General features: G+C 39.9%; 1 protein-coding gene across 1 annotated transcript in view; it reads left to right on the forward strand.

Annotated features, from left to right (window-relative positions):
* The window catches only part of LOC102031928 (poly [ADP-ribose] polymerase tankyrase-1), a 128,863-nt gene that overhangs the window by 17,450 nt on the left and 97,986 nt on the right, over window positions 1–13,427 (forward strand). Inside the window, exon 4 of the mRNA XM_014311935.2 lies at window positions 10,402–10,497. Within this exon, the coding sequence (XP_014167410.2) occupies window positions 10,402–10,497 (96 nt within the window). The remainder of the gene's footprint in view (window positions 1–10,401; window positions 10,498–13,427) is intronic.

Below are 13,427 nucleotides of genomic sequence, written 5' to 3' on the forward strand. Positions count from 1 at the left end.
GAGCAGTTCCTTGGTTAAGCACAGTACTCTTGACCTAACTATAGTATTGGATACTGAATGTGTATGATGAGGGATGCAAGAAGAACATTTTGTTTCTATATTCTTGTTCGGGGTGATACAAGGATGGCACAGGACATGGGTGACCCAGGAAAAGAAGTCACTCAGGCTGATGTAACATGCATTGTTCCCTAGCGTGAGACCTGTAGCATTGACGATATCTCACCTGACAGACTGAGATGTTTACATTGTTGGATATTTGCTTGTCAGGGACCTACTGTTAAATATGCTGAGACTTGCACTGCTCTGTATCAATAGACCATGCTGGTGAGCAGTTCTAGGGCTGCAGGAAAAAAAGTGGATATAGCACTAGACTTGAAAAATTGACAGCAGTCTTACTGTTTTACTTAATAATGTGATCTAAGATAGTTGCTGGGGAAAGTTTACAATTCTGATACATGTAGTCAGTTCTTAGTAGAACTCCAGGTCTGCTTGAACTTAGTATATTCTTAGCTTACTCATTTTACTTCATAAACAGAATTTTTGAGAACACTTGTGTCATCTGGCTAACCCATAGCTTCAACCACATTTTCATGGACTGAACAACTTGTTATTCCTAAGATTTCATATGTTACTTGTATCTCTTAAACATTTGGTAGCTATGCTGTGGACTAACGATGACTTTACAAAATTGACATAAAGTTCAAGTTTATGCAAAATATGCAAAAGTTATTTTGCATTTTAGGGCTTCTTTAATCTAAAGAGTTTCAGGTCTTAATCACATCAAAATATCACTCTGTGTGTGCCATAGGATGTGTGTCTAAGACACCATCTGTGTACTGTTGGACTTGTGTACTGTTGAAAGCTGGTAGGCACTGAAACTCACCCCTGGAAAAGGAGGAATGTGCTGGTGGAATGTGCTTGGGAATGTGACAGTTGTTCTGGGGTTTGGTGGTTGTTTCTTTCCACATTCTGTGCTCACTTCACTGAATGGTGGTATGAGAGCTGCTGCTAGGGTTTAACTACTTTCAACTGATGTTTTTTCAGATGCTTTTCTGTTTTGGAAAAGTGGTAGATCCAGGACAGGTTCTCATAAACTTTTAAGATCCCCTTTGTTCATGTTGGTTCTCGGGTGTTAGATTTTGGTTCACTGGAAAATAGTTCCTTCTGATAGCCACACAGCTAATTTCACATGCAGTCTGTAACTTGACTTCCACCAAGACTTTTTTCCCCCCTCAGATTTCATCAGGAAGAAATGGTAAGCTTATGCTGGAGACTGGAGTTCATCTTTGGTTTCTCTTAACTCTCTTCAATTCATTTTCCTCCTAGGATGTTCTTTGTTGACCTAATTTGCCTCAGTGACTGCTTTTGCTTTCAAGGACTCTGAAAGCAGGGCTCTTAATCTGTCAAGTAGGATGTCATGATTATAGCTGACATTTATTTGAATAAAACTTGAAGTAGAAAGGTGAATTTGTTCAGAGCAAAGTTAAATTTGGGACCAAGCAATGAAGAATTGTCCTTAAAGCAGCTTTCAGCTTGGGATATAGGTGAAAACATAAATTGCTCAGACAGCAGGGCAGCAGTTCAGATTTCTAGCTGTTCAGTATTGTATGTTAAACCAATTGCTTGAAGCTTAAGTAGTTGCAGAATTGCTGCTTGCAAGAAAAGGGATTATGATTTTGTTGTTGCATACTTAGTCCTCAATCCATACCATCTACAAATGTGCTAAATGGTTTTTGTTAGATTTATTTGAACCTCTTTTGATGAAAGGGTCTTCTATTCCATTTTGCACACTTAACAGTGTACGTGTTCCAGATGACTACTCAAACACACTGAGATGTGATTCTTAAGCCCCTTTGTGAAATGACCACAAATCAAAACGTGGGAGGTTCCTTCTGAATACCCGGAAACACTTTTTGCCATCAGGACAAGTAATCACTGGTTGCCCAGAGAAGTTGTGGAATCTCCTTCCTTGGAGATACTTAAAAGCTAATTGAACAGAGTCCTGGGCAACTGAGTCTAGGTGGCTCGGCTGGAGCAGGGAGGATAAGCTACAGAGGTCCCTTTGACCACGCCTGTTCCATGCTTCACTGCGATTCAGTGTTAAAGGAGTGCATGTGCATGCCTGCAGATAAATGGGGTTAAATAAATGCTTACTGTCTTTCATTGCTTATTAGCTCAATGAAGGTTTTTCAGTTTTGTTATTTTTTTTCTTTTTTCTTTCTTTTTTTTTTTCCTAGCCAAAGTTTCTAGAGTGCTCGCATTTTGCAGGCTCATTGTGGAGCTCCCAAAACTTCCTTTACACTACACAGCTTTTTGTGCAGATAGTGTTCTTGAGGGAAATGTTTTGGAATGGCAGCACTGTCTCTTACATGATGTAAAAAAACCACAAACAAAAGAACTGCAATTGCGCTTAGGTTTTGAGGCAGCTTTCCAGAAGACTGCATTCTATGTAACCTGTATATACTTTTGTTCTCACTCTTAGCTGGAATGGAAAATTTTAGCTTGAAAACTGCTACATCAGAAAATGAAACAGGGATATTTAGTTCAATTAGTCCAGGCAAGATCAAGGCTTTGAAGTGCTGTTCATGTAGGCTGAGCAATCTACTCTGGCTCTTTCTCTGAGGGCAGAAGGATATTATGAGCCTCTGCTGTGCTGCCTACAGGCTCTGGAACCTTCTGCATGTTCTTTCTTTCTATGCATATTTAATCACAGGTAGGCAGAACTGACATACCAGGGAGCAATTCTGTCGTGCTTCCTACATACAGAGAACTAATCATAGTTAATTTCACAGAATGAGTAAGGTTGGTAAGTACCATTGGAGTGGATCCAGTCCAACCTCCCTACTCAAGCAGGATTCCCTAGAGCATGTAACTCAGGATTGTGTAACTCAGGATGCACCTACTTATGGGGTAAGACTTGAAGGCAATCACAGAGGGAGGAGGGAGCCTTTAAAAGAAGTATCTTCTTCCCCTGCTGGAAGAGCTCTTGTTGTGGCAGTGATACTTATGGTTTTGGTTGTGTCTGGTTCAGATCCCTTCTCCTTACCTTGCTTTCATTAGATAAATCTGATCTCTGGAACATCTAGTGCCAGCTTAAGTCTAGAATACATTGAAGTCTTGCAGTACATTGAGAAGTGAGGCTTATGGTATGTAGATGTAGATAGGAAGTCAGGTTGTTTTGCTAGGAGGCTGAAACTTCATTGAGCAAAGTCTGAAAGTACTTCTGGGGCCAGCAATGACTGAGACAGAAGAGTCTTTCTGAAAAATTAGGAGTTAAAATAAATTAAGATCCTTTCAAAGTGATGCTGTGTATTTTGTTTTTTTTTTTTTTTTGTCTAGATCCTTTTTTCTCTTCAAAACAAGCAAAAAAGTGGTACTGGGAGACCTTGTTCACAATGCTTCTTTTTCTTACTGCTCCCTTGAAGCCTCTTTCTCTGAATTGCTGAAATAAGCTGAAGGAACCTGATCTCTGATCTCTAAGTGTTGTTTCCACTTAATCTTTTACTGGGCCTCTGCTCAATTTGGTATTGCATCTTGTTACTGTAGGAACTAGTGTAGTTTCCACAGCGTATGGAGTCATGAGAAGCTGCCTTTCAAAGATCAGATCTGTGTCAATAAAGGGAGACACTTGATATGGTTGTCCTCTGACCCTGCTGGACCAAATGGGCATTTTAGCTGTAAAGCAAGAAATGCCTCTGCTAGGAGAGCCATATTCCGAGCTGTCTGTGTGAATTGTCTCCTCCCACATACTGATGCCCCCAGCAGTTGCTGCATTGTGTATCTAATGACAAGGTAACAGAAACATGCAAGCTGGTGCTGTATTTATCCAGATGACATCACATTTGGTCCAAGTAGCATTTTTAAATAGAGCTAGCTTTCTTTTACTTGAAAATGACCATTTAACACCATCTATCTGTATAAATTTTAAAACTGTGGATATCCAGGACCTGGCCTGCACGATTACAATCATAGAATGGTTTGGGTTACAAGGGACCTTTAAAGATCATGTAGGCCATATCCCCTGCTATGGGCAGGGGTAGTGTTCACCAGATCAGCTTGCTCAAAGTCCTGGGCAGCTTGACCTTGAACACTTCCAGTAATGGATATCCACAACATCTCTAGATGTTCCAGCTTTGCAAGAGGTTCAGGTGGATGACATCTGTAGCTTTTCCTCTGTCAACGGATGGAATAATTTCATTGTGGGAGGCTACCAAATGAGTCAGGCATGATCTGCCCTTTCTGTCTCTAAGCAGCTTGCTGTCTTCCACATGTTTTGATGTGTCTTCCAGGAGAATCTTCCATGATTTTACTGGATGTGGAGTGAGGCTGCTTGATTAGTAGTTCCCAGGGTCTTCCTTTCGACCTTTTTTCAAAATGAGCCTGATGTTTTTCCAGTCTGGGGATTTGCCTTGCTGCTAAGACTTCTCAGATATGATTGAGAATTGCTTGGCCATTTTCAACATCAGCCTATCCCTTCAGAACCCTGGGATGCATCTCAGTGGGTCCTATGGACTGATGTATGTTCAGGTATCTCAAGAGGTCTTCAACCTGAGCTTCACTTAGAGTGGAGGGAACTGCAGTCTACAGTTCCAGCCTTGAGGTTCAGGGAACTGAGAGATGTGGGAAGAGAGATTCATATTGAAAGCTGAGGTGAAAAACTGTTGAATAGCTCAGCCTTCTCCATATTGGTTTTTGCTAGTTCTCATGTCTTATTTGTCAAGGGGTGTATGTTTACTTTAATCTTCCTTTTTCTAGCTAGTGTTTCTGTAGAACTGTGCATTTCCTTCTAACACTTCAGTTTGATCAGGAGGTACTTAGTTAGTCACGGTTATCTCCTGCTTCCCTTGCCTGTTTTCTTACATGTGGTAATTGAGAGCTCCTGGACTCTATGAAAAATGTCCTTAAAGTGCTGCCAGTTCTGTTCAGCTCCTTTGTCCCTGAGGGCAGCTCCTGGGGGATCCCATCCATGAATTCATTCAGCAACTGAAAGTGTGCTCTGAAAACTTGGAGTCCTTACTCCGTTCTTCAGTGGGTCTGCAAGGGTCTCCTGGACTGCTTCCAGTTTACTGTGCTGCTTTTCCAGCAGATGTCAGGGTGATTGGAGTCCCCCAGCAGGATCAGAGCCTGCAAACATGACACCTCCTGTAGCTGAAGGAAGAACTCATTATCAACAAGCTTCCCTTGATGAGGTAGACTGTAATAAACACCAGCCATGAGGTTTCCTTTGTTGGCTTAGCCCCTGATTTTTACCCATAAGCTATCAGCTTATGTATCTGGTAACTTGCCAAAATCGAATTATTGGCTCTAAATCACCTTATATAGTATACTATCTAGGCAAGAAACTGGTGTTCTTGTAACATGAGAAAAGCTTCAAAACTTCAGTGGTTTGGTTGACATGCGCTGGTAGTTGGATTTACATGTACTGGTAGTTAGGGGAGACGATGCATTTAGCATTGGCTGAGAAAAGTTTATACCTTGGATTCCAGTATGTTGTCTAGATGTTTTCAGAATGTGAAGGTAAATAAGCACGTTATGTTTCTTGTTAGCTTGGAAACATCCTACCCAAGGCCTAGACTGAGAGGTATGTGTGTTCCTGAGACCTAAAGTTAGTGAGAGACTGACCAGCTCTAGAGGTGCCACTTAGAGAAATGGAAGATAGTGCCAGTGTTGTAAATCAAAAAGAGTCCTTTTTCTTAGACTGTATCCTCTGTACCTTGATTCTTCAGGGGTAAGTAGATAAAGCTCAAGTAACATAATTAGAAAAAAACCTTTGGAGATTGCCTCCAGAAGTTGAATTTGAAAAGAAGAAAGAATATATAGTAAAGCTGGGGTAGCTGGAAAGGATGCCAAGCACAAGACAGTGGGAGAGTGATAAAAAAATGGTGGGGAGAGAGTAGGCAATGGTACAGCTGTGAGCAACTCTTGAAATATAATTAAAAGCAGTTGGTAGCTTGCAGTACAGATACTTCTGGGAGGTCTTCCTGTTCTTGCATTTTTCACTCAACAGTCAAAAATTTGGTTGTCTTTTTTTTTTGGATGCCATTTGGATGCCATTTTTTTTTTTTGGATTTGCATGCATCTGATTTGAAACCAAATGTGAACTTTTCCATCAACATTCCTGTAGGGATAGTCAGGAAGCTGTAGATTTGGGGCCTAGAGAAGTCATATCTGAACTATACTGATCTTTGTGCTAATATGAACAAACAAATGTATTTTTATCCCTATTCTATTTCCATTGTATTTATGTCTTTCAATTAAAAGTGTTTTCATTTGATGCACTTTCAACGGTGGGAGTAAGAAGCAGGAAGGACTAAGTACTTGGGTGATGGTTTCTGTGTAGACAAACTTCCTTCCCCCCACCCCAGTAAAAACACAGTTGTTGATAGCTAGTGGGGAAGTTTTTGCCATACCTTGTTGGTGAAAATGTGAAAGTTGAAAGGAACAAAAGTAAAAATGTTTGCTCTTGACAGCTGAATGAGGTTGTTTTGGTTAATTTCACAGTTCAATATACCTATGCCAGGAGGCTGTGGGCCAAGTGTCTCATTTTAGGAGTCATCCTGCTGTAGTGAGTTGACAGTAATGTGAAATAATTAGTGGTTGTAGTATATGCTCTATGCAATATAGCAGCTTTAAAAAAAATAGAGTAAGACTTATGGCCTTTTCTTGTCTCTAGTACTGATCTGATATAATAGCAGTGTAATTAAATAAGGTATTTCAGATAGTGTGTGAAAATCAGAACCTGAAGTATTTTAGCAGTTGCAGTGAGGGTAAAAAATATAACTCTAGACCAGTCTGTGTTTGTACTATAGATAATGTTACAGGGTTTTGACATCTATATGCAATATGAAGATTCAGTAAGAAGAAGACCTTCTTTATACTGTTTGTACAATATGGTCTGTAGAAAAGGCAGGGCTAGTCTGTTAATGATATTGCTAGATTATTAAGGGCACTGCCTCCAATACAGAAAAATAATACACCCTAATGTCCCCATAAACCAGCATATCCAAGTATGCTAATTAACAAAGTTTCACGAGTTAATTTTTGTGCACAACATCCTTACAATACAAAGAGCAATTCTGTTCCTTCTAGAACTGGAACTGAAGTTTCTTCATAGAAATTTACTTCCACATCCCCTTTTCGGGCTACTGAGAAACCATCCTCTAAAACCAGTGTGCGGTGCTTGAAATCCAAAATAGCTACAATTATCTAGAACAATTATCTTGCTCTGTTGTGTTTCTTTATAGAGGGAAAGTTTTTTCCCCACAGAGGAGATCTATCTTGTATTTTTTACACATCCCTGGCATATTGAAAAGGAAATCTAGAGAGACACACTGTGTCTAGATGTCAAATACCCTGTTGTTAGAAGAGACTGTCTTGGGCTAAAGTGTTGAAGATTTTGAAGATGCAGGAGAACATTCAATTAGAAGCCACCTGGGGTTCACCAGGTTTTGAAGTACAGCTGTGTTATACTGATAGCCTAAACATCAAATGCTGGATTTCTCTTCTTAATTCCTGTTGATGACAACATTGCTCACTGGGATATCTTTTTATGAATTTTTTTACTTAAAAGATATAGAGGTGTTAGAATAAACTAGTCAATAGAGGAAATACAATAAGATGGCCTTTGTGATCCATTTGCTTCCTTTGTTCATATGCATTCTAATGCAGTCTTTATTTTTATAATTGGTTTCTTTTTCCAAGATGCCATTGCCTTAATTTCATGGTGTAGATGTGTTTCTAGGACTGAGTAAGGGCAGTATCTCCAGGACCATACCTGTGGCTGTTAAGCCTTGTTAGTAAATTTTTATGTATTTGCCTAGGTTTTAAAAGGCCTAAAAACTGGACACAGAAGTTTTATGTTGTAAGCCGTGGCCAAATACTTCATGGTTCATTAGTATGACTGAACAGGTTAGATATAGTGCAGAACCCTTTGTCATTTTACCAGGAGAGGAGCTGGAAGCAGTACTGTGTGTGTCATCATCTGTGTGTGCCAGCAGAAGTAGCCGGGAAGCACTCTTGATTGGTTTGCATAGGATGGAAGAATCAAGAGACTTGAAAATGTGCTTCTGTTTTAGCACTGAGCTCAAGCAGTTGCAGGTGCCTTTGAGAGTTCTACATCTGTTACTTGGCATTTTTTAAAGTCACCTTTCTTGCCCTAACCTGCCTCATCTTGGCATCACATGCTAGTCCAAACCTCCGAATGGGTCAGATCCCAGTCATTTCTCTGTCTTGGTCTTTCTTCATGGACTTTTTTTCTGGGCTATTATCTTTTCCCCTGCTACATCTTGTTTTTCATTTTTTCCCCCTAGCTCTTTGTCTGAGGCTTTTTGCCATGTGAATCCTTTGTTGGCTTCTGGTCTGGTCAGTGCTGTGTTTCAGTGTTTTGTACTGCCTGTTTTCTCTTGATAGACAATTAGTTGCTGGTAATGTCTTTCAGGCTACTACTCCTTCACTGGTGCCTCTTGGGACAAATAGCTTCCTTCTTCCCAGGTACATAGAGTCACTAACAGGGTCCAAGGGAAGAGATGGGATGTACAGAATCTCTCTCTCCATACTCAGTTCTTATACTGCCTGTTGTGTTTTAAAAAATCTGCAAAAGGTCTCATTTGCCTGTTCCTCCTGGAATGTGCCTGAGTGGCTTGAGAGGTTGGCTCAGTCTCAAACCTGTCCGTGAGTAAGATCTCTCAGTGGGTGGTAGCACGTATGGCACAGATGGTGTCTTCAGAAACGTAGGTGCTAGATCCTAACAAGATTCAGTGAGCACGTCCTAGCTGGTTGTTCTTCTCCCCCCATCCCCATTTTGGTGTTTTTGTCTTGACATAGGGGAAGAAAACCCCACCACCAAACAAAAAAAGCTGAGTTTTTTTCATAGGCTTCCTACTTGAGTCTTCTTTCAAAAATATCAGGCAATTGTGCCTTCTCATCAAAGCGTAAGATAAGTCAATTTACTTCACTGAAGCACCAGACTTCTGCAAAAATTCAGCCTGGGGACAAGCATGTAGCATTGCACCCTGTAAGTTAAAATATATGAAGCTTGGCAATGTTTCAAGATTTTGAAGTCAGAAATGTATAAGAAAAGAGGTTTGAATAAAAACAATACCAGTTAAATTTTTAATTTAGAAAAAAGGTTTTCTGAAAAGTGTTTCCTGGTTAAAGTTTTTTTAAAATATATGTGTGTGTGTCTATATATATATGCAGTATCAGTAATTAGTTTTGTTATGAATTAGATTATGTTTTTTCTGGAGAATTCTGTGTGTGAAGTATTTTTATACCCTTAGTTACAAAAACTGTTTGCAACTATTTCTTTGTCTTGACTTCTTCAGTCCAGCTGTATCACAACAAATGTTGTTAACCATAAATGTCAGCTGTTTTTTGTTACTCATCTCTGTGACCTGAGTTTCTGTATACTGTCCTGTTATTCACCTGTACAAAATAAGTGTGTTGCTCTGAATTTGTAATATGTTGTGCTTATTTTGCATGACATTTGGGGCCTTTCTGTCAGGCCTCTAATGTTGCCTGTGGGCTTTGTTTTCCAGTTCTGTACAAAATGTCTTGGTCGTGATCTGTATTGCATTACGTTGTTTCTGACAACATAATGGGTTCACAGGTGAAATACTGGGATTTTTTAAATGAACTTTTCTAGTTGATAGTTTACTGTATCAATACCTTCTTAGCCTTATGGTTGTATATTGTATTCTAAGTGGTTTTATGTACTTGAACTTTCATGTATTTATAGGCTTAGTAGGAAAAAAAAAAATACCAGTGGGTATAACAGCCTCTGAGCATCCAGTCTGCAGGGTAGCAGGTTACAAATCTTACCCTATTTGTTCCACTTCTTGAAGGTGAGCTGATATGCCATGGTTAACATTTCCTATACAAGTGATGAGCCACTGAAAGGCTGTGAGTATTGCTGACTTATAGAGGCGGGGTAACTTGGAATATTCAGCTGGAGAAGGAACAGGAGTGGTAACAAGCAGCAGTAGTGGTAGTAAAGGCAGAAGCAGGTTCCACAGCAGAGTTCCCAGTGTGAGTCAGTGAATGCACAGCATACCAGCTAGCTGTCAGGAGGAACCCAAACCCGACTATTGCAAGAGAGTCGGGGTTCATGTTTATCATGCAAAGTCATGTGGTCTTACCATATCTTAACTTGCCAACTTAGCCTTAGCCCAGAGAAGATCCTTTGCTGCAGTGCTTAACAAAAAAAAAAAAAAAAAAAAAAAAAAAAAAAAAAAAAAAAAAAAAAAAGAAAAAAAAGGGAGAGAGAGGGAGAAAAAACCAGAAGGAAAAATAAAGAAAATTGTGCAATGTTTGTTTATGCCTTCATCATGCCAAGGAGACACTTGACAGTAAATAACCTGTGTATACCTGAGGTAAGATACTGTTTCTGCTTTCCCTGCACAGTGCTGCTGCAGCACGGAGCTGATCCAAACATTCGGAACACCGATGGGAAATCTGCACTGGATCTGGCAGACCCTTCAGCTAAAGCTGTACTCACGGGTAAGATGCGTACATCTCTCAGCACTGTAACTTGAGTTTATTTTGTGTGTATAAGTTCAGCATCAGAAAAGCCTTCTGCCTTTCCAGATTTTATGTTGTGTAAGAGCATTTAAAAAACTGTCTTTTACCAGATTTTATGTTGATGTAATTGTTGTTAATCTGCTGTGCTGCTCTAGGTTTGCTTATTCTACTTATGCTAATGCTGTAATTTTCTGTTACAGTATCATCTGTTATTTACTCTGTTTCTCTGGATTTTTTCTTTTTAATTGATACCCAATAGACAGATTGAACAGGATGCCCTAGCCCCTGAAAAAAAAATAGGAAAAAAATATCAGGTCAGTTGTTTTAAGACCTTCACTGTTAGGCAAGCAAGGACGTTTGTGTAACTATAAAAGTACCTGTGATCTGAAAGACAACCTGCTACTGATTGCAGAGATCAATACTTACGTTAGATTTTGCTGCAGATTCACATGCTGTGCTTTCCTTCCTCTTCCTTGTTAGTCATTTTGGGTTGAACCCTTTCTCATCTACCAGTTTTTTCCTTCTTTAGGGGCTGTTAGCTGCAAAACAATGTCTCATGAAAACATCCTACAGATATAACTTTGTTTTTACAGAGCTTTGATTTTTTAATAAATTAACTGTTGCGGCATACCAGTGAGCATGAAAAGTATAATATAGTTGCCTGTCAAATCGGTATCAAGAAATACATGGTCCTCTATGCCGATTTTGTCATCTAGGAAATAATGCATAAAACAAAGTAATACTGGATTTTAAAATATATACAATTAGATTTATAAAAAGGAATTCAGCAGCTGAGGTTCATTTGAAGGAATAGCTGTTTTTCTTTTGCCTTTATTTCCCCTATTCTCTCTCTCTTTTTATTGACAGCTTAATTTATGGGTTATGTGCTATGAAACACCCATATTCTTTCTTCAGATTATGTTCAGAGCACACCCGCTCCCTTTACTTTGTCAAGAACATTTCCTCATCGTCTTTCTTCAGTGCACTGAGTGCTATACATAATTATCTACAGCTCTGCAGTGATTTGAGAGTGCCTTTGGAACAGTGTACTTTAAATACATATGATTTACTTTAATTACTCTGTGTCAAATTTAAACATGTTCCTACAGTGTTAACACTAATGTTAGCTGTGCTAAGCAGGTTAATCTGACTTTTGGCTGTTAATGGGTACAGTTGTGCAGATGCTGAAGATAGAGAGGGCAACAGGGAATCAGTGTACCTCAGAAGTGTTAAAAGATATATGCCATTTACTTGTGGGGAACTTGACACATACCTACAGTGTGGGGGTTACAAGCCCCAAGCTGCTCTTCAGGCTATGCATCTTCAGAGGATAGTAGAAGACTAGGAAAGTCTGTGACCTCATGTCTGCTCCACTGATTTCTCTGGGCACTGGATCACCTTGTGCTTTAGGCAGAGGAGCGGGCAGTGTGTCATAGCAGACAAGTGGAGATGAATTCGAAGCAGCCCTCTGAGAACATCCTGTGAAATGAAGCCAACCCCTGTCTCTGGGCTCACCCCTAGTGCCTCACACACAACATCAGTGACTGAAGTGGTCTGCAGCCAGTGAATGTTACCAGGTTGTGCATGGAGGCACACATGGTGCTATAAACATGTTTAGTTGTTCATAAGAAAGCATCATTTTTGTATGTGTTTGTTCTTCCCAGCAAGAAAATCAGCTTTTGTTTTATCAGCTTTGTCCTCAAGGTGGCTCTTGGCTACGCAGGGCTCTGTGCTGTGTACCTGAATTCCAGGCTGTGCAGACAGGGCTGTAGCTGCCATGTGATGCACAATAACGGAAAAACCTAACACTGGAGATGTCATTTAAATGGAGGCTAGCTATTAAGAGCTGTATTTTTCTGGGTGTTGCCCTGTTTTATACTATCTCTGTTAGGCTACTATTTCTCATGCATTTTCCATGTGTTGTTACCTTCAGGTCTTGCTTCATCCCTCTGGAAGAAGGAGGCTTAAAGGATTTCTTAGGATCTATCTGACTGGGGATAATCTTTAGCTACAGCAATGCTTTGCAATTAGGTGCATCAGAACTTAAAGGTATTACTGGATTAAGGATGAGGAGGATATATTAACTTGATTTTCAGTATTTAGTATTGAATGGTGGGGTTGTAGGAATGCTCATATTTAGAGTTTTTGAAAATGGAGCACAGTCCATAATTTGTTACTGTATTTGCATCTTTTAGCAGCATGTATGTCAAGGCTGCTCTCATTGTTATTTTTGATTCCTTTTTCTGTCTGTGTTTATCATAGAATGTCCTGGGTTGGAAGGGACCTTAAAGACCATCTAGTTCCAACCCCCCTTCTGAGGACAGGAGGCACCTTTAATTAAGTCAGGTTGCCCAGAGCTCCATCCAACCTGGTCTTAAACACTTCCAGGGATGGGGCATCCGCAACTTCTCTGGGCAGCCTGTTCCAGTTTCACAGTAAAGAATTTCTTCTTAACATCCAACTTAAACCTACCGTCTTTCAGTTTGAATCTATTTCCCCTTGTCCTATGCCTACACTCTCTTGTAAGTAGTCTCTCACCATCTTTCTTGTGGGCTCCCTTCAGGTACTAGAGGTGCACAATTAAGTCACCCCAAAACCTTCTCTTCTCCAGGCTGAACTGTTCCAGTTCTCTCAGCCTTTCCTCATAGGAATCATGATAGATCATATGACCATAATAGACTTTTCCACGTTGCTGCTGTATTGGTTGTTGAAGAGCATGGGCTCTTCTTAAAGCTTTTTTAACCAAGTATTTGCATAGGTTCATGCATCTGTTTTAATTGCTTTGTGAATGAACTGTGCTTAGAGTGTCCCTTTGACCTCCAACACAGCAAAAGTAAACAGAAAACTGGTTGGTAATTTATTAAACCTTTTCAATTTGGCAAAGAATTCTGTATGTGTTTTAAAAGGGA

Source organism: Geospiza fortis, unplaced genomic scaffold, assembly GCF_000277835.1.
Source record: "Geospiza fortis unplaced genomic scaffold, GeoFor_1.0 scaffold11, whole genome shotgun sequence".
In the NCBI taxonomy this organism is placed as follows: domain Eukaryota; kingdom Metazoa; phylum Chordata; class Aves; order Passeriformes; family Thraupidae; genus Geospiza; species Geospiza fortis.